The 22,856-nt window shown below is 41.6% G+C and overlaps 1 protein-coding gene across 3 annotated transcripts in view; it reads left to right on the plus strand.

The window, feature by feature from the left end:
* FAM120A (family with sequence similarity 120 member A) overlaps positions 1–22,856 on the plus strand; it is a 104,570-nt gene that overhangs the window by 70,393 nt on the left and 11,321 nt on the right. For 2 of the 3 annotated variants that reach the window (XM_059072922.2, XM_067041162.1), the window contains exons 11-14: positions 7,095–7,344; positions 14,913–15,027; positions 20,363–20,572; positions 22,318–22,501. In XM_059072922.2, the coding sequence (XP_058928905.1) occupies positions 7,095–7,344; positions 14,913–15,027; positions 20,363–20,572; positions 22,318–22,501 (759 nt within the window). Of the gene's footprint in view, positions 1–7,094; positions 7,345–14,912; positions 15,028–16,405; positions 16,461–20,362; positions 20,573–22,317; positions 22,502–22,856 lie in introns of all 3 variants that reach the window. The other variant, XR_010841915.1, reaches the window with a different exon arrangement.

Here is a 22,856-nt window from a genome sequence, read left to right on the forward strand (position 1 = left end):
CTTGTTTTACCTACACTTATTCTTAGCCCACAAGTAGATGAAACGAAATCAATGGCACTTTGCAGGAGATTCATAAACCACGTGAAAGTTCGCCGTAAGGTCCTTGGGGCAAGTTTGTTTTCCACATGCCCACTGGCTTTGCCTTCCACTCTGGTAGTCTGGTAACCAAAACCGAGCTATGTGGGTTGCAGGTAAACCCACCTACTCAAGTAGGTGATGCAGCTGCTTCTGAATGTGAGGGTTTTGATCTAACATGGCTTCAGAACGTTGTGCGTACAGATGCATATTCCTGGTGTGGTGACTGTGACAATCAAGAGTTTTCCCAAGAGGGCTTTGTTGTTAGAACCAGTCAAAGGACATATTGAAGTCTATAGGGTTGTTCAAAAATACTTAACTCTTATTAGATATAAGACATGTATCCATTTGGACATTAGTCTCTTGCTTAAGGCATATGATAAAATGTTCGTAATCTACAGTGAATTTCCTTGTGACTTACCAAAGTTTCAGTTTTAAAATCATCATATGGTTAAAGTAGGATATCTATAGTTGGATCCTTAAAAAATTCCAGCCTTTGAAAATCATATTGAATTACATGCTGGCAGTTTATTTTTCTATTCTTTTCTGTCCATTTCTAGGTTCTATCATTTTGCTTTTAGGAAATTAATAAGAATACTTGTTTTATTGTGGCAGCATGCTACTGAAGTCACTATTGTGGAATTCGAAATCCTACCAGTCCAATCAGAAGACTGTTGACCCAACACAAACAGATTCACCCAGATGTGTTGGATGGTGACGGTGGCAGTTGCTTTGGGGAGAGCTGGGAACAGGGACCTAGCTGTCTCTGTAGCTGCTGGAATACAGGCTGGGCCTGGAGACAGGCGCCTGGGTCTGAGCCAGCCCTGGCCTCGAGGCCTTTGTGTGTGAAATCCAGATGGCGTGGCTGCTTCTTAGATGCACTTCTGCCCTGGAGTCAGCTCTGGCCTTCAGTGCCCTATTGACTCTTCTCCCTGGGGGTGCTCCTCAGCCACCTGGGCACTGGGGTTCCCCCAGGTACTCCCCAGTGGTGAAGGGGCCAGAAGAAAGGGATCAGGTTCTAAAAAGACTACAGGACATTGAGTCACCTCATCTATAGCTGAACTATTAAAAATCCAGGAAGTGATTTGTGAATTTAAAAATTATTATCCACTTAATAAAACTGGCTTCTGTTTTCTGCAAGTCTCTTCAGTACCTCAAAATTAAGTAAAAAAAAAAAAAGACAGGCTTGGGAATTCCCTGGCGGTCCAGTGGTTAAAACCCCACAAGCCATGCAGTGCAGCCAAAAAAAAAAAAAGCAGGCTTGTAGAAAGTAGATGGACATGTGAGATGTAGTTATGGAAATAGAAAGCAAGTTTATATACTATGTTTATATTTACTATACTTATGCTATATTTGTATTTCCCCATATTTATTCTCTACTTTTTAAACAATCAAGAAAAGCCAAAAGGAACATTGATTTCTTTCTCCTGGTCCACTTTGCTTTAGAAATTTTGTTAGTGCCAAATAATTGGGACTGCTAATTGAAAATAAATAAGTTAAATTTGTTCATTGTGAATTACATTACAAAACAGAATACTATAACATGACCAATATTAATTAGTGTGCTGTTTCAATATGTGTGAAAATTGGTTATCATTTTTTTCTTATGATTTTATGAAGGCTGTTTATATATTAATCTGAATTTCTTTATTCTTCAAAGCTTTCCAGAAGTAGCATTAGCAAACTGCCTTTTCCTCACAGAACTTTGAGCAGCTGAGCTCAAGAGACAGCTGTTGGGGAAGGCACTGTTGTGTGACAGGCAGTGTTTGATGGTACTCTTTTGGATTAATGTTTATGACATAGTTCCTTGAGCTTCGGAGTTTCTAATATAGTAGGAATGACATAAATGGGAAAAATGAAGACTAGGAATAGTGTTTACCACATGTCTATAACACCATGTTCTATGTGCCCGGTGGCCTACTGAGCATGTATGTGTTTGTGGACAGTAGGATACCCCCAGGCTCAGATATGAAAGGTTTAAGGAAAAAATTCATAGTCTTTTACTTTTGAGAGTCGTGGAGGGTGCTCACAGATGTGTCAGCATGAGGAAATGGGGGACTAGCTAGTTGGAACCCCACAACCTGTACACATTGCTGCTTGGTAGTTAACCAGCAGTTTTCCCATTGGAAGGATTGACCAGCTCTCATTGCACTCATTTTTCTGTTTCTGCCCTGAAACGAAGGAACTAGAGTTCTGTTTTTATTTATTTGTGTGGTTTTGTTTTTTTCCTATAGTTCCAGAGGAGAGCTCAGGGAATAAAACAATGGCTTCTCCCCCAGATACACACACTTGCACAGACACAGACCAAAGGGTCCACTTGGCCACAGTATTGGAAGTTGTCTCCATCTTTTTCCTTACCTGTAACCGTATTGTGTGTGTGCTACAACTCTCACTCCTAAGCCGTTATAGCAGGCACTGCTAGTTGTTCATGGTGCTCTGGCACTGAGCTTAGAGACATACTTCATCATATGGCACTATAGGCAGCCACTACCAGTCAGTTGGAATAGGCTTACAAGATGAAACGTTCATTATTCCTGGTTTGGGATCGATCCCAAATTCAGCATTGTAACAGATTTCTAAGGTAGCTGGTTGTCATATGTGTAAATGTGAAAATAGTAGATGATTAACGTCTGATGGAAAACATTGGGTTTTTACTGACAGCTTAAGTCTTAATAGTGTTTTATGTCTGGAAATTGTATTTGAAGAGATACTTCCAGTAAAGAAGCTGCATTATAAATTTAGCTTCCAGTAATACAGAAAACTTGTGCCCTGGAGTTGTTTTTACCAGTGTAAAAATTCAGTTTAGTTTCAGGTAAGGAAGACAATCTAATATTCAGTTTTTTTTTTGAAGTTGTCCACTTGAAATCATGAGTTTTCCTGTCAGTAGAAAATATGAGATAAATATTTATTGATGGTGACACACAGAAAATTTATTCATGGACGGTAGCTGGATTAGCTAACCTCTGGGATTCTCTTATTCTTGTTTTAACAAGGCAGCATGAACATGTCTTTCCAAAATGGAGCCTTCACAGAGAGGGTTTTATACCCCAGTGCTCTTGTCTGCATGCACTTGGAGTGTTCTCATAATCTAGCCGCCCCGTACCATCTGGATAATCCCTGTATAACCAGTGGGTTTTGCAAAAATGATAAGAGCCCAGATTACTTGCTGTTAGCTGGCTACTTTGCATCTGCTTATTCCTGTGAGCTGAATCAGAGACCGAGCCTTCCCTCCTGGGCAGCAGCGACTTGGGGAGAAGCCTGGAGCCAGAGGTAGAGAAGGTACTGTATGTGTACCAGCCACCCCAACGGGCAAGCTTGTAACACAGAGTCTGCCATGTGTCAACCCGAAAATGGGATGTGCCTTGGAATTCATTAATCTATAAAACACTAACCTTTAATTAATCTAATGTAATGAGCCTGTACAACATAAGTTGATCTTACACAGTTGAAAGCATATAACAGGGGTGCAAGATGCCTTTGTGTTTCCTCATCTGGATTGTGCTACAGAGTGAGTCATTGGCCTGTTTTTTTAGTGCCTAGTTCCAGGGCTGGGCCAGGGTGAGGCAAGTGAGGGACCCAGGCCTCAGAATTTAAGGAGACCCTTGTTCTCACACTGGCATGTGGGAGTTGGCACCTGAGCCCTGGGTGCCTTTCCTGCCTCACCCAGTGCATAGTAGGTGCTCAATAAATATCTGTTAGGTGATTGGCCAAAGGTTCCACCGCTATTAAGTGGTGGTATATGCAAAAGATCTCCAAGTTTTCAGTTTAAAAACAGATACATGTTAAAAAAATAAAGCAAATTGGAAGCATCTTTGCTTTTGGAACAAAGCTTTTTGTTACTGCACATTTATTTTCTCTGAGAAAGACATGTATTTCCTAAATTAGATATGAGCCATTCTTGTCATGAATAGTGCAGATAAGCAACAAAAAATGCTTAGAATATGAGAGGAAGCTACTATATCTGATACCTCCTTTACAGCTGCAGTCTCCCCTGTCTTGTCCTGTGCTCCGGGGTATGGACTGCATGTCCTTGCTAGTATTGGGGCAGTCCTTTCTCTAGGACACAGGAGTTCATGAGCATCAGCTGGCGGTCCTCAGGCACGAGTGTGCGCTCATCTGTAGCCTCTACAGGCTGAACAGGGTCTGAACACACAGCATCATGCCAGGTAAATTCAGGCATACTTAGGTCCCTCAGAGCCCCAACTAGTGTGGACAGCTGTCTAGGGCAGCTAGTGTTCAGGGAACACTCAAGTGAACAGACACACTTGTGAAGGGACTGCTGGTACCTCCGACCTCCACTTATCTTCGATGTAGGACATGGAACATAAAAAGTATGTATAGGTCTAAGCATTCTGAACTTGAAAATGAAAATCCTCCACCAAAAATTTATTTCTGGAATGAAAACAATGTAATAAAATGATTGCTAAAAATTATTAAAGACGGGCTTCCCTGGTGGCGCAGTGGTTGAGAGTCCGCCTGCCGATGCAGGGGACACGGGTTCGTGCCCCGGTCTGGGAGGATCCCACATGCCGCGGAGCGGCTGGGCCCGTGAGTCGTGGCTGCTGAGCCTGCGCGTCCGGAGCCTGTGCTCTGCAAGGGGAGAGGCCACAACAGTGAGAGGCCCAAGTAATGCAAAAAAAAAAAAAAAAAAAAAAATTATTAAAGAGAGACAAGAGCAGAGCTGACAAAGGGGAAAGAAATAAATGGATGAAGATGAAGACAGCTTTAATAAGAATGCCTCTCTTGAGAAAACTCAAGGGAGACTCCTGGCACTATAATCTGAGTTTTTTAAGATGCAGTAAACTTATGCTCTGTGTGCATGCATGTGTGGTGGGTATGTGTGTATTTGCATTTTGGGGGAAGAAAGTGAGAGACCTTAGATTAACTAGGTTATTAACCCAGATTAACAACCAAAGATAAAATCTAATTAGTTCCATTAAATAAATCTTTGCCATCAAAATGAACATGTTACATAGAAAAAATAGATTTATGCATTTTTGCTTGGGGGCCATGAAAATGAACTTTGTGAACTGACCTAATAGAAACATAGCATACTGGTCGTCTTGTAACCTCCTTTCACCTGTTTTCTTGGGGATGACAATGTGCCAGCCTCTCAGACTGTAGTTGGGACAAAGGTGGGTGGGGTGTACTGCACCTAGGAGGGCCCTGCGGTGGTGACGGCCACCCTCTGCATACGGGTGGGCGACGTGTGGAGCTATGCGCGCTAGAGGTTGGCAGGAATGGGGGTGAGTGCTAGATTGTGAGTCCGAGGACAGGGTCTGCTGGACAATGGGGGTGTTATGAGTTTGTGTCTGGCACCTAAAATATAGATAAATTCAAAGACACATGTATTTATATATACATGTATATCTCTGTTTTGACTTGATGGATTTTAAAACAGACATTTTAAGTTTAAATTGTTTTTTTAACATTTAAACACTAAGATATCCAAATGTAAATTAAAGGGATTTCCCAATGACAAAACAGTTACTTTTTTGTAAGAAAATTTTCAGAAACTGTCTTGACTTGTACCCCTGCTCAAGCAGCCTGCTCCTGGGAGTTGGGGTCCATGCAGAATGGCTGGTCATGGCACTCCTCTGCAGCACACTGTCACCTGACTTGACTGGGGTTGATTGTGCAAAAGCTTGCTTTCCTGTTGCTAACAACTGTGTATATCCAGGTATCTGACTCCTGAAGTTCTTCGTGACATTGGAAGAGATGATTGTCTTGCCTGATTCTGTTCAGACTTGGGGTGGAGCTAGAGATGAGCCAGTTAATCATTTAATTTTGTCAGGATTTGGGTTCTTCACAGTCTTGGTTTGCCTCAGGTGTTACTTTAGGGAAAATGAGCCCAGGAAGGGGGTATGGTTATTTGGATATAATTGATGTATCCAAGATCACATTAGAATCATAGCACCATCCTGGTTTCTGTATCAGCTGTCAGCCATGTGAGGGGAGGGTGGGGTATGCTAGCAGCTCTCTGGGCCAGGGGCTCCATGGGGCCCTGCTTCAGTTCTGATGTTTATTGACCAAAGTGAGCTCTTTGTTACAAAATTCACACCCAAATCTGATGAAATTGTTTACATCAGTGCACTTTGGTGAGAAATTTTAACATATTTCTCTGCAGTATGCTTTACCTCCATTGTTTTCTTTCCCCCGTCACAGTTTCTCCCTTAAGTTACTTGGAAATTATGTGGGAAAACGGGCATGTTTGTGTGTTTTAAGAATTAATTGATGCTAATAGTGGTAAAACTACGGTGGATAAAAGGTCATTTTTTGTATGAAATCAACTTAGAACTTGATTTTTTTTGAAGTGAAATGGGGAATTTTACAGTTTGTCTTCAGTCTTGCTGAAGAGAAATACTGTGTGCTGACTTCACTTGGGATTTCAAAACACGGACTGTCGCTTCTGCTTGCCACCTTACTGGGCTTTGGGGATCTCACTCTATGGTAGTTTGTCCCTGCCAATCTTTAAAATAGACTTAACAGTTATATTTGTTAAAGTTGGAGGTCCTTAAGTAAAGTGGCTACCAAATGCAAATTATTTCTCAGATCTAATTAGTATAACATGTAGAAAAAGGTTCAATTAAGTTCAATAGTTCAATTTAGCTATCTAAATTGGATTTTCCGTGGATTTCTGTGATAATCACATACTTTCTGTAAGTTGTACCCATTGTTATTACTAAAACTATTAATGGATTTATAATATTAAAACAAATTTTATCTAACGTCCTTGATTTATACGTATTAGTTATATGGGGAAATCTAGCTTGATTTGATTGAGAAAAAATTTATTGGTGGCCTGACTGAAAATCTGAATGAGTCACCGAAGTTCATAGAGTAAAGAGCAAAATGAGAATTAGAGGTGAGGACTCATGACCGATGGCTTACTAATGAGAGAATCCATTGTTATACCAGAATGACATCTTCATACTGTAATTATTAGAGCTGTTTGTTTTTGTTAGGCTTAAAGTAGCTGAGATAGGGCATAAATGGTTCTCTGATTTTCCTTCCTGTAGTTTCACCAGTGATCATTAAAGAGTGGGCAGCTTACAAAGGGAAATCTCCGCAAACCCCAGAATTGGTGGAAGCTCTTGCCTTCAGGGAGTGGACCTGCCCCAATCTGAAGAGACTCTGGCTTGGGAAGGCAGTGGAGGACAAGAACCGCAGAATGAGGGCCTTCCTTGCCTGCATGAGGTCAGACACACCAGCCATGCTCAACCCAGCCAGCGTGCCCACTCATCTCACAGTGCTGTGCTGCGTCCTACGGTAGGTGCTGCTGGCCACTGCCTCAGCCGCTGCGTGTTCTCTAGCAGGTGCTTGTACAAATGCCTCTCAAAGATGCTTTCTGTATGAAGTAGGTGGGGGTTATTCCAGATGAATCATGTTGTCGGTTGAAGTTTGTCCTCATCTCATATTTTCATATATTATAGAAATATAGGCCATGTAAATGCAATGTGGGTTTGAATTGATGCTATATAGTATGTTTATAGAATAGGTATATTTGATGAACCTGTATTTTATGTAAATATCATAATGATTTTAAACATAGTTTATCCTTTAAATGTTAAAGCTTTTGAAGGCTATTGGGGAACTATATTATGTATTATTTGTAATTATTCTTTAGGGAAAATGTGTCTCTTCTTCCTCCTTCATTTATTTAACCATATGTAGATCAGTATGGACTCATGGTTATCTCTCTTCCTAGGGTTATAACCTGATATAAGCTTGTTATTTGGTTGTTCAGTTTGTTCCAGCTCAGACCTTGGGAGTTCGTTCAGTGGCTCCTATGTGCCTTGTCCCCCCAGCATGTCCTTGCTTTCTGGCACCACAAGATGCCCAGGCTGTCCTGTATCTACCCTGCCCTGGAACCTGCCATCTCTAAGGGGCTGGCTCCTGCCTTGGAGAGAGGGGTTTAAAAACCTAGATGTGGGCACTCTGTGCTTTGAGACCCTCTCAGCCAATGGGCCACAAATGCCTATATGGACACTGTTGGCGTTTTGGAGTTAATTTGAATTGGCATGCATACTTGAATCAGGTGAATTAGTTTTCTGAGGGTTTTTTGGGGGAACCAATTTCAAACTTAGGAAAAAGTTGCAAGTATAATACAAAGAGCTTTTTTTAAAAAAAATACTTGATTTAAAAAAAATACTTGTGATTTTCTAACAAACAGGGACACTGTCCTATGTAACCACAATACAGCCATCAGGCTCAGTCAACATTAATACTTTATTTCTATCTTAACTTCAGGGTTTGTTTCAGAGCCTCCCTTTGTATTTGGAGGTGAAGCCCCATTGGTCTTCAGCAGATGCTGTAGAGGGCAGAGCTGTTCCTCTGCTCCTCCTTATCTCATCCATGCTGTGCATCTGTGCTCTGACCACTTGGCAAAGGGGGTGTCTGCCTGGCTTCTCCAGCGAGGCCATTCTGTCCCTCTTGTAACTAGTACGATTTCATGGGAGGCACTTTGTGTAAACATGCCATTTTTCCTTAGACTTCAGTGTATTTATATCAACATGGGCTCCTGGCTTCATCAATGACTTGTGGTCCACTACTGCCATCATGTAATTTGGTGCTCCACTGTCACCTGTTGGGCCAGTTGGGGGCCTTGTCAGTCTGGCCTCCATGTGAGCACTTCTGTGCAGAGATTCTGACCTTACCGTGGATGCCCCCTTTTCCCAGCAGCCCTGGTTTCTAGTGATGGGGTCAGTATTGGACACCAGGCTCTTGACAGCAACTTTGCTGCTCCCAGACCTTCCCCAGTGTGCATACAGGCACACAAACAACTGCATGTTTGTAGACTTCCGCTTTTGATTTCTTCAACCTGCCCATCCTAGCTCTCCCTTCCCATGTGTATGGTCTCTGGCCCTGACAAACAGTGAGAGCCTGGGGCCCAACTGCCATACAGGTCGTCACCTGCCCCAGCCCTGTGTGTCCCATCCCCCTGGGCTGGCCCCTTCTCCATGGTCCCCTGACCCCCACTGGGTCTCACCTGCTTCCTGAGGATGGGGGCAGAGCTTTAGTCAGGTGTTTATTTCCTGAAGTTTCTTACATTCATAACAGACTTTAAGGCCAATAACTTATTTAGAACCCTTTCCTTAATTAAATTGAGGTTGACTAAAATTAGCATACTGTATCAGTTTCTTATCTTTATCGCCATTGAGGATTAGCTAGTGGGAAAGACTAGTTTTTTTGTTTTTGTTTTAGAATCCTCTTCTGGTTTCCTGTGATGGAGAGTTCATTTTATATTAGTCAAAGCATTAAGATTAAGACTTTGGGTGCTCTAAGATCAAATTAGCAGTAATGATTTTGGTTACTTTGTTTGTGTTTCTTCCAAGTTTAAAATGATGTGTGGCCTTTAATCTAGTGGGTGGACAGCTAACTGTCTACCATATACCTGACCTGAAGGTCCCAGTGGGCACTGAGTGAGGACGATGTGTGCTGTACCTAAGGCTTGTTTGGCTGCCTCTTGGCCAGAAGCAGCTGTACATTAGTGCAGGACAAGCCACTGCTGTGTTGATGTGAGCACAGTGCTCACATTATTTCATGCTCTTTGGGATGGTGGTGCCTTTACGTCTTGTCTCTCCATGCACTGGGCCTCTTGGGACACTGGGTTGCCTGGTGGGTGCAGACTGGACAGTGTGACCAGGCCCCACTCTTTTTTTTGTTAATATACCTTTTTTTTTTTTTTTAACTTTTTATTTTATATTGGAGTATAGCCAATTAACAGTGTTGTGATAGTTTCAGGGGCACAGCAAAGCAACTCAACCATACATATACACACATCCATTTTCCCCCATACGCCTCTCCCATCCAGGCTGCCACAACATTGAGCAGAGTTCCCTGTGCTATACAGTAGGTCTTTATTGGTTATCCTTTTTAAATGTAGCAGTGTGTACATGTCAATCGCAAACTCCCTAACAATCCCTTCCCTCCACCCTTCCCCCACTGGTAACCATAAGTTCATCCTCTAAGTCTGTGAGTCCACTTCTGTATTGTAAATACATTCATTTGTATAATTTCTTTTTAGATTCCTCATATAAGCAATATCATACGATATTTCTCTTTCTCTGTCTGACTCACTTCAGTCCGCATGACAGTCTCTTGGTCCATCCATGTGGCTGCAAATGGCATTATTTTATTCTTTTTTATGGCTGAGTAATATTCCATTGTATATATCTTCTTTATCCATTCCTCTGTCAATGGACATTTAGGTTGCTTCCATGTCTTGGTTATTGTAAACAGTGCTGCAGTGAACATTGGGATGCATGTATCCTTTCGGACCATGTTTTCCTCCAGATATATTACTGGGCCCCACTCTTTGTCTTTGTTCTTGTGGCCGTTCCTTGGCCATTACCCCCAGAAACAGCTCTGCTTCTTTTAGGCACTGTTCAGATGGCCTTTGGAAAGTCTTTCCAGATTTCAGGATTGTTCTGGTCCCTGTTTTTATTTTTTTGTGTTGTTTATAAAAAATGTGCTCATTTTAGAACTTGAAAAGGTTAATAAATGCAACTAGTAATCTCTCATTTCACCAAACCTCCTCCTGTGCTTATCTCTGTGGTGTCGAGAAGCTACAGTGAGTGCAGCACAGGTTTCCTCGTATTTGCTACTCTGGTGGAAGCCAGAAGACATGCTTGGTTGTGCAGACTGTTGTGTGCATTGTGGGCTTGGAGCCATGGAGTTTCCCACTTGGAAAGACTCACAGTTTCAGATCCTGAGGAGGAGGGGCTTATTGAGGCGAGGTGGTTGGGGAGAGATGAGAGAGAATGGCTTATGGGACCAGTCTCGGGGATTTGGGGCCAGGACACCAGTAAATGGGTTGGTCCACTTCTGCTAAGAGAATTTGTTCTACTTTCATGAGTGTTTTGGGCCACAGGGACAAGCAGGTAAAGAAGGATTCCCTGCATGGCTTCTGTTTGATTGATGGGTGTGACCTGCTGAGAATGTGGGGTGAAGAGTGGGAAGGGCATGGAGCAGGGGTTTGGCGGGGGCGGTGCAAATGAGTAAGAGGGTTGGTGTATGTCTCCAAGGGCCTGACAAGGACAGGCTGTGGCCTGGGGCCGTGGCCCAGTGGTCTTTCTCTGGCGAAATTGCAGCTGTGTGACAAAGGTCTGTTGAGGATGGGGGAGGGGGCAACAAAAAACCTGTGTCCCAGATACGGTAAGGCACTGTAGAGGCCACACAGCATGACCCTTGGCCTTGATGGCTGGGGTGGGGCAAATGTCAGCAGTCACAAGATTGGGCTGTCATCCCAATGGCTCTCCCCTTCCTTTAATTTTTTTTTAACATAATTTCAAACTTGAAGAAATTATAAGATTAGTACAAAAAGTTGGTGACTATTCTTCACCCAGATTCCCCACATATTAACCTTTTACTGCAGTGGCTTTCTCCTTTTCTCTCCATGTGTCTGTGTGTTTGTCCTTAATCCCTTGAATGGAAGTTGTGAGTATGATACCCCTTTACCCCTAAACTCTTCATGTTTCCTAAAAAAACAAGGGCATTATCAAAATCAGAAAAATAATACTAATACATCTGAGCTACAGATCTTACTCAGATTTCTCCTATTATCCCAATAACATCCTTTGTTAGCAACAAAATCTTACCTTGTGCTTGTGCTCAGGTGCCTTGTCTCCTCCAATCTCAGGCAGCTTCTCGTGTTTCTTTGGGTTTGATGCAGAGATGTTTCTGAAGAATAAACACTGGTTTGTTTGCAGACCAGGGATCTGCAGATCATACGTCTTTTAGACAGCATGTGAACTGATGCGTGTGGCTGCTCCAGGAAATTGTGTTTAAAAACAGGCAGCCAGCCCCTGGGTGCAGTTTGTCAACCTCTGGGTAGACTATTTCTCCGTCTAGATTTGCTTCTGTTCCTTCTCAGTGAGATTCCGCTTCTGCCTTTGGGGCAGGCATACCCCAGGCGGGAAGGTAGTGGTTTTCTCTATGCTTTCTTTCACTGGTGATATCTGCACCCATACAACAGCAATCAGGAGAATGGGGGAAGAAACGGCAGTCAAATCTCTAGAAATCCTTGTAGTGAAGAGGAGAAGGGGCCAGCATCTGAGCAGAGGTTCAGTGTGAGGGTGAAGCAAGTGTCCAGAGCAGAACAGAAGGCAGCCTTTCCTAGGGTACAGCTGAGACCAGACAGATGAGGTCCTTATCCAAGAGAGCTTCTGAGAAGACAGACTGAGTTACGTTCTGGAGGAACTTAATAAATAAAATAAGGGAGATAGAGGGCTTGAGCCCCCAAACAAGTGCAGGCTTTTCCAACACCCCAAGGAACATACCAGGGTCCAGCTCCCCATCTGTGCCAATAGGAGGCAGACCACGTTGGTCCCCCAAGTGACGTGGAGACCTGCTTCTGTTCCAGCTTCCGTGCTTCTAAAGGGTAGTGAGAGGAGAGGTGGCTAAGGGGGAACTGCAGATACCCTCAGACTTCCACGGTAGGAAACTTAAGGCCCGACCCAGGAAGAAGACATGGAAAAGAATGTCTAGAGAAAACTGAGAAACACAAAGTGATTGAAAACAACTGTCAGTGCACAGATAGGAAGAGCATGAACACGTGAGATAACCAAGGGTCAGTTTTTGCTGCTCTCATCTTTGCCCCTGACTGCAGTGCCATCGGTGCCATCCATGTTTTATGGTATTTAAGCTATCTATGTACATGCATATCTTTATGAACACACTTCATACTCTTTCTACATCCAGAGAGTCTTTCTGAGGACTTACATTGAAAAAGAGATAAAGTGTGACTTTGTTAAAACTTTGTAAATAGAAAGCCAAATGGAGGAAATGGTAGGTATTCTAACCCAAAAGACTTTTCATTGTTGCAGCTGAACTGACTGCTGAGAGTCTTTGCTTCCAGAAAAACCAGGAAAGATCTTAAGAAAACCAGCCTGTCCCCAAAACAATCTTTTTCTGATTCATAATTTTTAAAGAAACATCTAGCCTAGGGCTAGGGGATGAAGAGGGGAGTTAGTGTTTCATAGATCTGCAGGATGAAAAGAGTTGTAATGATGGATGATGGGAGAATGTCTGTGCAACACCGTGAATGTACCTAATTCCCTTGCACTATCCACTTAAAAATGGTTAAAGTGGTAAATTTTGTGTTATGTGTATTTTACCACAATTTTTTAAAAATAAGAAATAAAAGGGTTGTATAACATGGATGCTTAGGCAAAGAACATTGTATATTGAGCAAAATCTTTCCACAATAATTTTTTTCAGAGAAAAGTAGGGAGACTTTCTTCAGATTTGCTGTTTCTTGCATCAAGCCCTGGTAAAAACTCAGTATGACTGTTTTATTTAAGATATTTGGCACTCAAACAATTGCAAAGGGTGTTATTTTTGTCATTGTAAATGTTGACAGTTTAATGAAGTAAAACTTTTATAAATCACTTGAATCTAAACACCATACATCCACTGTTTGTTTACCTTGAAATTGCATGCCCTTTCTGCTTCTACTACATAATTTTACCATGAAGTATATAAGCTCTGTGCCTCCACTTCCCCATCTCTATAATGGGATAGTAATGGTTGCTGCCTCAGAGTTGCTGTGACCACTTGAGGAATCAGTGTGTGTAAATGCTCAGACTAGTGCCTGGCCCCAGCAAGCACTTTCATTTTTCTATTGGGATTTCTATTGAAAATACTTCTCTTACTCAGCTGATGAAACTTCCTCCTTCACCTTTTAAGTTTATGTTCCTGTGGATGGATGTTAATTATTACAGAAATGAGAGCGGGCTCTGTACCAACTCTGATGCTGATTTTTGTTGACTTAAGTTTTAAGCACTGAGAACACTTTCTCAGCAGACAGTACTGGAAAGAGTTTTGTTAGGCACGTCACAGTTCTCCAGACTCCTTTTAAGCTATTTGCCAGAGATCACATAGGGTTCTATGTATCTCCAGAAGTTATTTTTGGTGATCATCTGGCAGCTTGGCTAGGTCATCCTTCAAGTTTGCTGAATGCAGAGACTTAGGAACCACTGGACATGCAATGAGACTTACGACGAAGTTCTTAGTGGTTAGCCCTTTACTCTCTCACACCCAAATACTATTTGGGATTGTGCCTTTGCCTAATGTCCTGGAGGTTGTCACTGGGGCAGTGCCGTGTGGCAAGGTGAGTAAAGGGGACATGATTGGCAGAGAAAAGGGACTGTGGACACCTGGCAGTTCTCAGGCAGCTAGTACAAATGGAAGTTGAAGTTGTAGAAATTGATTTCCCTTTAGCTGCTGACACCAGGGTGGCCCCAGTAAGTCTGTGTGTCCCCGGGGATTGCAGGTACCAGTTCTGAAGGCTGAAGCTTTAGTTCTTGTCCCTGCTGTCCCTTCCTGTTCCACTGCAGGGCATTCACCTGCCACTGCCAGAGCCTCTTCTGTACAGATGGTTCGCACAACACTTAACTCTTCATCAGGAGATAAATCTTGCTTATTTGGACCTAGGGCCTGCCTCCCAGGTATCCTGTCTTGAATTAAAATAGATAAATCATATAAATTTGCACTTAACATATATTTTCAGGGTTTCAGGGTAAAATTTGTGCTTAACTTTTACCTCACAAAAGTAAAGTTGTATCAAAAAATCACTTAACCAGCTGGTTTGCATTGTGTTTAAATTTAGTGTTATTTTTAATTACTCTGAACATTCCGATCAGCCCAGATGATGATTAGGTTTTCACTTGTAATTGGCATCATCCAGTGAAAATAGAAAAGCTGGGTAAGAAATCCATATAGGCCTCCTTAGCTTGTGTCATCCTGAGTCTCCTTAGAACCTGAACACCAGGTTATGCATGTGACTGGTGACTGCTCCATCCTGACACCAGGCCTTCTCTGTCTACCCGCTGTAGGTATATGGTGCAATGGCCTGGAGCACGGATTCTGCGTCGCCAGGAGCTGGATGCCTTCCTGGCACAGGCGTTGTCCCCCAAACTCTATGAGCCTGATCAGCTGCAGGAGCTCAAGGTAATTGACAAGCCTCATTCCTTGTTTTGGGAAGTCTTGTTTTGGAGTTCTGTGAGACACAGCTGACCTCACCGAGGAGTCACTCAGTGCACTAAACTAGTAATAATAATGACATGAACTTAGAGCCTTCAGGGCAAAAGGAATTTCCTTCCCGGTTATGGAAACAGTCAAGTCTACTTTTGTCCGATAAAGATTTCCCCTTGTTTACCAATGGGTGTTTATTCTTGTTTTCCACATCAGGAAATAAACTTGCCTTTTATTTCAGGTGGGGATCCCAAACCCTGGGAGGGCTTGGTCCTAAGAATTTACTAACATCTGGCCAGGATTCTTTTTCTTGTTTCGTTCTGTTGTTCCTAAATACAACATTCGTTTTCTCTAAAAAATAGTCTTTGCCCTCCTAGTATTGTAAATCCCTTTTTAAAAAACCACTTGAAGAACAATGTTATGTCATCATCCCTGTGCCCTTTTAGTCAGCATTTAACATCGTATTCCTTTTAATTTTCCCTTCTAGTATTCCTTTTTTTCTTTAATTGTTTTGACAGTATTAATTTTCTCCATGTTGTCACCTGATTTTTTGGTGTGCTTATCTTTTCAGTGCACTTTTATTAGTCACTGTGTCCACATGGCTGTACTCGCTTTCTAATTTCTACACTAAATTTTAGAAAATTCAAGACTTTTCAGAGTTAGCTAAATTAGTGGATCTGCCTTTTCTTTTTAATGTACAGGGTTTTGTTTTTTTTCTTTGCCATTGGTTTGGTTTTTTTTAAATTGTTGTTTGTGTTTTTTGTTTGTTTTTTACAAAATTTGATTTGTAATCAAGTAATCTCTTTTGACAAAATCGCCTTCACTTTTAGATCTTTTTGCCATTCTTTATGAAGGCGTTCTTTCCCTGCAGAAGAGTTTTAGGCTCATTTGATGGGTTTTCAGTATTCTACTGTTGGGGCTCAATAAATCTCTGGTTTCCCCTAAATTACTGAGTTAAATTCAGTAATCCGGTGTTGACCCTGAACTGTGTGGAGCCCCTGTCATTTGTGGTCGCCTTAGGCTTCTGATGACTTTGAAACAAGCTAAAACTAAAGACAACCAAACTTAGGAGAATCTACCTCAAATTGTATTCTTTGTAGTGTAAGCTTTTCTGTTTGTTAGGCAGAAATTATTTTTTTTTAATGGTTTTGAATTTAAGTTTTCATTCTAGATTATTTGGCCGGGTGTCCCCCCGAGAGGCTGGTACTAAGTGCAGGCTCTCCCTCCCTGTGTCCTAGCGTGTGGTGCCATCACCACCATCTTCATCAGCAGACTGTGCTCAGGGGTGTTGTAAATACTTTTACTAGAGTGTGGTGCCATCCCTCTACCTCTACTTCCTGTTTCTCTTATTTAGATTATTACATCAGTATTGACATCCCAGTTCTGAAAATCAGACCGCCAGGTATCAGGTATGCCCACCAAGCCTTATTCACCATCAACTTGCTTTTACTCAAAGTTCATCTTCTCCCATATCCTTTTCATTTTTGGATCAACACATAGGATATAACTTTTGAAAGACAGTCGCACTCTAAGCTTTCATTTTGGTTCTTTTGAGGTCTTAGTGCTTTCATAATTTTCTCCTGATTCTTCATCTAAAGCCAGGCGTTTCTAGAGCTGTGTTTAGAAAGACCCATTTTATGTGCAGTTACTTCAAGCCCACCACTATCCCTTTGGGTCTTGCTGGTCTGGAGGTCTGTGTTCCTTTCACCAAGGACAGCCTGCATCGTTAGTGCTTCATTCACGAGCACCGTAAATTCTGAAAGAGCTGGAAGGGAAGATAACAGCATTCATTGTGGGGAAAGATAGTTGGGGTTTTTTTAAGATCAGAGATCCTCTCAGCTATCAGATTGAGAACTGATAGGAATAATCATTATTTAAATGAACAACAATCCCTATGCAGAGACTGAGGGTCCCAAAATTCAGTGATAGAAAAGTAAATTTCAAAATTGCTTTTTCACTTAACCATTAAAGTTGTTTTGATATTTCAAAAGCAATGACGATGCTTTTCTATAAAATACCATTTTCCTGTTGAGGATATAGTCAACTCTTGATTTTTGTTGTTGTTTTAGGGGCCATTATCCAGTTTGTGGATTGCCCAGATCCTGTTTTTCTTCTCCCATTTTTGTCCATTGTATGCTTTGAGAATAAATAGGAGAAGAGAAAGAAAAGACCTAATTTTGAACAGTTTGGCCTCTTGATGGCTATTCTGATAGGAGGTTTGGTGGGAAAAGATGTTGAAACCGTTGGTTTAAATGAATTTCCAAGAGTTTCATCTGTCCAGTCTCTGTCCTCCTGCCACGACCCTGAACAGTTGAGTGTTCTGTGTGGCTCCTTGAGGATCCATGACAATGATTGACGGCCTTCACTTTTTCCCTGGTTTATTTTTGTGGCGTTTCTCTTAGGTTACCAGCACAAACATAATGACTAAGGTAAAATCAGCACTGACGCTGTGTTTGGAGGAGGGCGGGTGAAGGATGAGGAGAAGGACCTTTGCACAGTTTTAATATTTATCCAGTTTCTTTCTCCCTTGCTTTTGACATCTCTATAATTGCCTTAAATTCTTTTAACAGTTTCACATGCCAAGTGCAGAATTAAAAGATGGAAAATGAAGAGCTTTAAAGACAGTAGTAGGGACGTGCAGCATGTCTGTAATACCTGTAAGAATTGTTGTGCGTATAGGTAAATATGACAAATCAAAGTAAGAGTCTGTTGCCCAGTAATTAGAAGTTGGACCAAGTAACCTCACTGGAATTTGGTTCTTGAACTAATTGGCCAGAGATACATTCCATATTTGTATTTCCTGTAAGATCATAAAATTTTGTCACTATTTTTCTAGTTGAGGAATTTTGAATAATGGTGAATAGTTTATCTTATGTGGTATAAGAGAATGAGGTTGGAATGTGAATATTGCAACCATTTCTATGATCAAGGGTTCAGATTCTGGTGCCACCAGATCAGTTTTGTGACTTTGAGCTCTCTGTGACTCAGTTTCTCCATCTATGAAATGGAGTACTAACAGCAGTATCATACATGAGATTGTTGAGATGTTAATGAAATAAAATATGGAAAAGTACTTAGAGTGGTGTCTGATACATATTTATTAATTGCCCCATAAATATTAGATAGTATTATGTGTGTAATTAACATTTAGGGAATGAAATATAAAACACCACATAAAGTAATTAAAATTTTTTTTGAATGAAGTGAAATCCACACAGCAATTGAGATTTTATTCACATTATTTAGGCAGTTTTTATTTTAAGAATTTTTCTCTATTGAATTAATGGTAGTTGTTATTTCTAAAACAAATTGACTTGAAAATCATTTTTTAAACCCATAAAAACGTAGTTCTTCAACTAATGATGAGGCCATTTAAAATAAATATATGTGTGTATGGATAATGTAGATTTATCCATTCCTCCCATCCGCTCACTGGGAGGTTACTTGTTCTAACTAAGGTGCTTCTGTGTTCCACGCACCGGCTCCCATTTCTTAGCCTCAGCACTCAGATGGCCATCTGCCCCAAATGGTTTTGAGCTATATTAGTTAAATAAGGACTAAGGGTGGATATGACCAACACCACCAGTGACTAAGAAATGACAGAACAGTATCGGATTTCACCAGATGGACCCTGCTGGCACTTTGTTATAAAGCAAACGTCTTTAGAGCAGCATCAGCGTCATCGTTCCCTTCCCCTCAGCCTTGACCTGGTCCTCCCTCCTCTGGCCTGGAAGGCTGTGGGCTGACAGTGAGAGAGTGGCTAGAGGCCCGGTTGCCATCGTCCCTGCAGAGGGGCCAGGGGATGGGTTTCTGCACAGGCAGCCTCCAAGCTTGGGCTGGTATCGCTGCTGTGCCACTTTCCCACAGCGTCAGTGTTTAGGGAGGAGAAACTCCCTCTTTCTGCCTCAGGACTCAGAAGAAGGGAGTTTCCCCTTCCTTTCTGCAGTGCAGAGAAAGGCAAGGCCGGTGGGGATCTAAGTAAGTTAGGTGACTTTTTTTTTTTTTTCCATTTTGACCCTCTTTCTCTCCCCTTTCTGCTCATAAATGTAAAAAGGCATCTAATTCTATCATCCTGACCCCACCTGCCCTCAACTGAACATGTTTATTAGTTCCCTTTTCTGACACTACATTAGAGAAGCAGGAGCCAGCGGAGGTGGGCTGGGAGGGGTGGACAGACTTCTCCAGGTTCAGTTCAGGAAGTTCTTTACTGCACTGACTTCAAATTAAAAAAAAAAAAAAAAAAAAAAAAGCGGCGGGGTTGGAAAACACAGTGTTAGCTGATAATGGGGAATGTTGACGCTGACAGCACAAAACATCAGATAATCATAAGTTCATTAGTATTTGGCACTGGAGTCATCTTTTTTATCTTTAATGAAAAGCCAGTTTACCTGCCACAATTAGGCATTGCTTAGTTTGGTACCCATAAAGACTGCATTCTCAAGATACCATCACCTTAGAAAATAAGTGTGGAAGGTGGGAAGACAGAAACCAGGACAGTTAAAACTCAGTCCTGGATAATCCACAAACAAGGTCCTTCACAGATAATCAAGAGTTGACTGTATTTGTCAGTGTTTCTTATCCTACACGTTAGATGCTAGAAGAAAGGGCTGCGTGTACAAAGGAAGGCTCACAGCACTAATGACTGAGTGAGAAGAACCCACAGATACAAGTCTTTAGATTCTGGTAGTCTGCATGGTTCAAATACAATGTTTTTGCTGTTGTGTTCTTTCATTTATAAGCTATCCATTTCTCCTAAAACATTTTGACAGTCTCATTAATAAGTTGCTATCTAAAACATTAACATATAAAATAATGTAAACATAAAGTACAAACTTAAGAATGAAATTACACCAAGTAATTTTTTAAGATAACTGCTTGAAAAATGCAGAATCTTAATAGAATATTCCGTTTTACAACATTTCTGTTAATATATTACCAGTGTTTAGAATCTTCAGTGTAAAATTTTATTTCGTGAATGAATTGTGGGCTTCTTAACTGCTAAGGAGACTATTAATAATTTGTTACTTTGTCATGTGTCCACCTTAAATACAGTATTACTTTTTACTTGTGTAACTCTTTACAAATTCCAAATTGAAATATTTCAGTATGTTTATAAAACAGTCTCTTAAATTTATATTTGTTAAATAACATAAGTCTTTCTGTTCAGAAAAGTAAGGTAGTGATAGGACTGCTTAGGGGGGATTTGGTTGAGGGGTGTGCTCATTACCTGTGGAGAGTTGTAGTCAGACATTGCAAGAATTGGATACTGTAGTACTCTTACTCCATAGAAATCACTCTTTTCCATTTAAAGATTGAGAACCTCGACCCCCGCGGCATTCAGCTGTCAGCTCTCTTCATGAGTGGCGTGGACATGGCCCTGTTTGCGAACGACGCGTGTGGCCAGCCAGTGCCCTGGGAACACTGCTGTCCTTGGATGTATTTTGACGGGAAGCTCTTCCAGTCCAAACTCCTCAAAGCAAGCCGGGAAAAGACCCCACTCATCGACCTCTGTGATGGTCAGGTCAGTTGCAAGAAAGCAGGCTGAGTGGGGCAGGGAGGAGCGGATGGCCACCTCCAGCCAGAATGAAATAACACTCACTGGCTAATCTGTCGTCTTTCCTACCGAATTTGTAATGAGCCTGTGCGACAGGAATTTGATTTAGATTGGGCCCCTCCCAGTGTGTAACTAAATGCCAGTTCAGTGCCCAAGCTCACTTGGTTCTCATTATTCACGGTAATTATATTCTATATATTCGCCTTGAACACTGAATTAGCAAGTACTGAACCTTTGCTCTTAGGGGAAATACACGGTTAGGTTCCTGCAAGCCTCCCGTCACATTATATTCTTCAACCAGTCAATACATAACCTTGTTTTACATGTGTTTCTGTTTAAATACTTCTTAATGCATATATATTGTTAATTCACTCACATTGAACTTATGGCCGACAGCACTATAACTCAGCCTCACCAAAGCTCATTTAACTAACACGTGCATTTTCTCTGTAAGGCACATCACAGCCTAGCACTTGGGAGCACTAGTCAGTACTCAGCACTGCTCTTGGGGCCGTTTCAAACAGCAAAATCATTCACAAAAACACGAAAAATGTGGCACTAAGGAGACAGTGAATAGGACACACGTTTACAGTATAAAAGCTGAAACACGAAGGCAATGCTGTATCTTCTTCAAGCTCAGGTGGCAACTCAAACTTTATCCCACTTAGCAAATGTCTTCAGATGACTATGAAAATGCCAGGAGTACTGATTTTGAGGTTACAAATAAATTTTAGCAAGTGGGTAAGTGTGCAGATGTGGAACTCATGAATAATGAGGATTGACTGTACTTTTTAAAAATCCTGATTTAAAAATAAAGTGAAGTAGGTTATGAGGTTATCTTGTCCCTTTGTGTAAAAGAAGCTCACATGTGCTGCAAGCTTTTTAACCTTAGACTACAAAACATGCATTCTCCCACGTGCTGCTTTAGTCAAGCTCAGTCTAAAGACAGATTTACAGAGTAAGCAGATTTTCAATTTCTCTGATTAAAGATTGGTTGCTGGTGTATATATTTATGTATTTATTAACAAAAGACACTCAAGTTGAACGTTTCTGATGTTTTTTCACAGTGGAATTTGACATACACAAGTTGTATTGTCCACATTTGTGCAGGTTACTGAACAGTCATCTCACAGACAGCCCCACAGACAGATCAGTTGGGCTGTTGTCCTGGCCAGTCTCAAAGAACTCCAGGCTTCCCTTAAAAAGCATCTATCAGTCTGTGCCTCAGTTCCTTCTCTGTAAAATACAGTAAATACCTGACCTAAAATTAAACTGATAGGAAAGTAAATTTTAAAGATGTGAACTAGGCATCATATACCCCCTGGTCCACAAGTGGAAGGAATGCTGTGAGCATGATCTCTCTGGACTTAGTCATTAATTTTGAGAACCAAATTCATTTTCAGTTAATAAACTTTATAGTAAATGTTTCTCACCTGAAGATATGCTGAGAAAGAAATTTAAATTCTTGTTTTATAAGATAAAGATTATGAGATGAAGAGGTATCTGTTAATTTTTTTTTTTTTTGCATTTTTGCTTTTGGGGTCATGTTTGCATTCTGTAAACAAGTGTCACTGAGCAGATTGTGACTTTGTTATTTATGGGTAAATATAGGCATGGCACAGTGGTCAGCATGTCTCATTTCTTTCCTGTTCTTTCCAATTCAATTGAAACCTTGTGAATGAAGTTTTCACATGCCAGTCCTTGACTTCCAGGCCGAGCAAGCCGCCAAGGTAGAAAAGATGCGGCAGAGCATCCTGGAAGGGCTGAACTTCTCCCGGCAGAGCCACCCGCTCCCCTTCCCACCGCCAGCGGCGCTGCCTTTCTACCCCACCTCCATGTACCCACGGCACTTCGGGCCCGTCCCACCAGCACAGGGCCGAGGGCGGGGCTTCACAGGTGAGTGTGTCCACCACTGTATGTAGGGTCTTGCTAGAGTGGGGAGACAGATGCACGTACAGCGTGCAGGCCGCCTTAGTGGGCAATATCTTGCTGTGTTGAGACCTTGTCAATAATTGACAGGCTTAGTTATGAAGTTCGTAGCAACATCTCTTTACATTAGAAAGGAGCAAACTTGATCCCGAAAGAGATTTTGTATGGGAAAGGGAGCGGGAACTACAAAAGCTGTTGCAGAGATAAGATTTTAACATTGGTCATTGTAGCTGAAAACTCTGCTCACGTTTGTGATTTAAGATTTTCTCACGTGTGGGGTCAGCGGAGCTCTCCTCCCCTAAGGCCACCTCCCAAGTCTGTT

The sequence above is a fragment of the Kogia breviceps genome, chromosome 8, assembly GCF_026419965.1.
Source record: "Kogia breviceps isolate mKogBre1 chromosome 8, mKogBre1 haplotype 1, whole genome shotgun sequence".
Taxonomy (NCBI): domain Eukaryota; kingdom Metazoa; phylum Chordata; class Mammalia; order Artiodactyla; family Physeteridae; genus Kogia; species Kogia breviceps.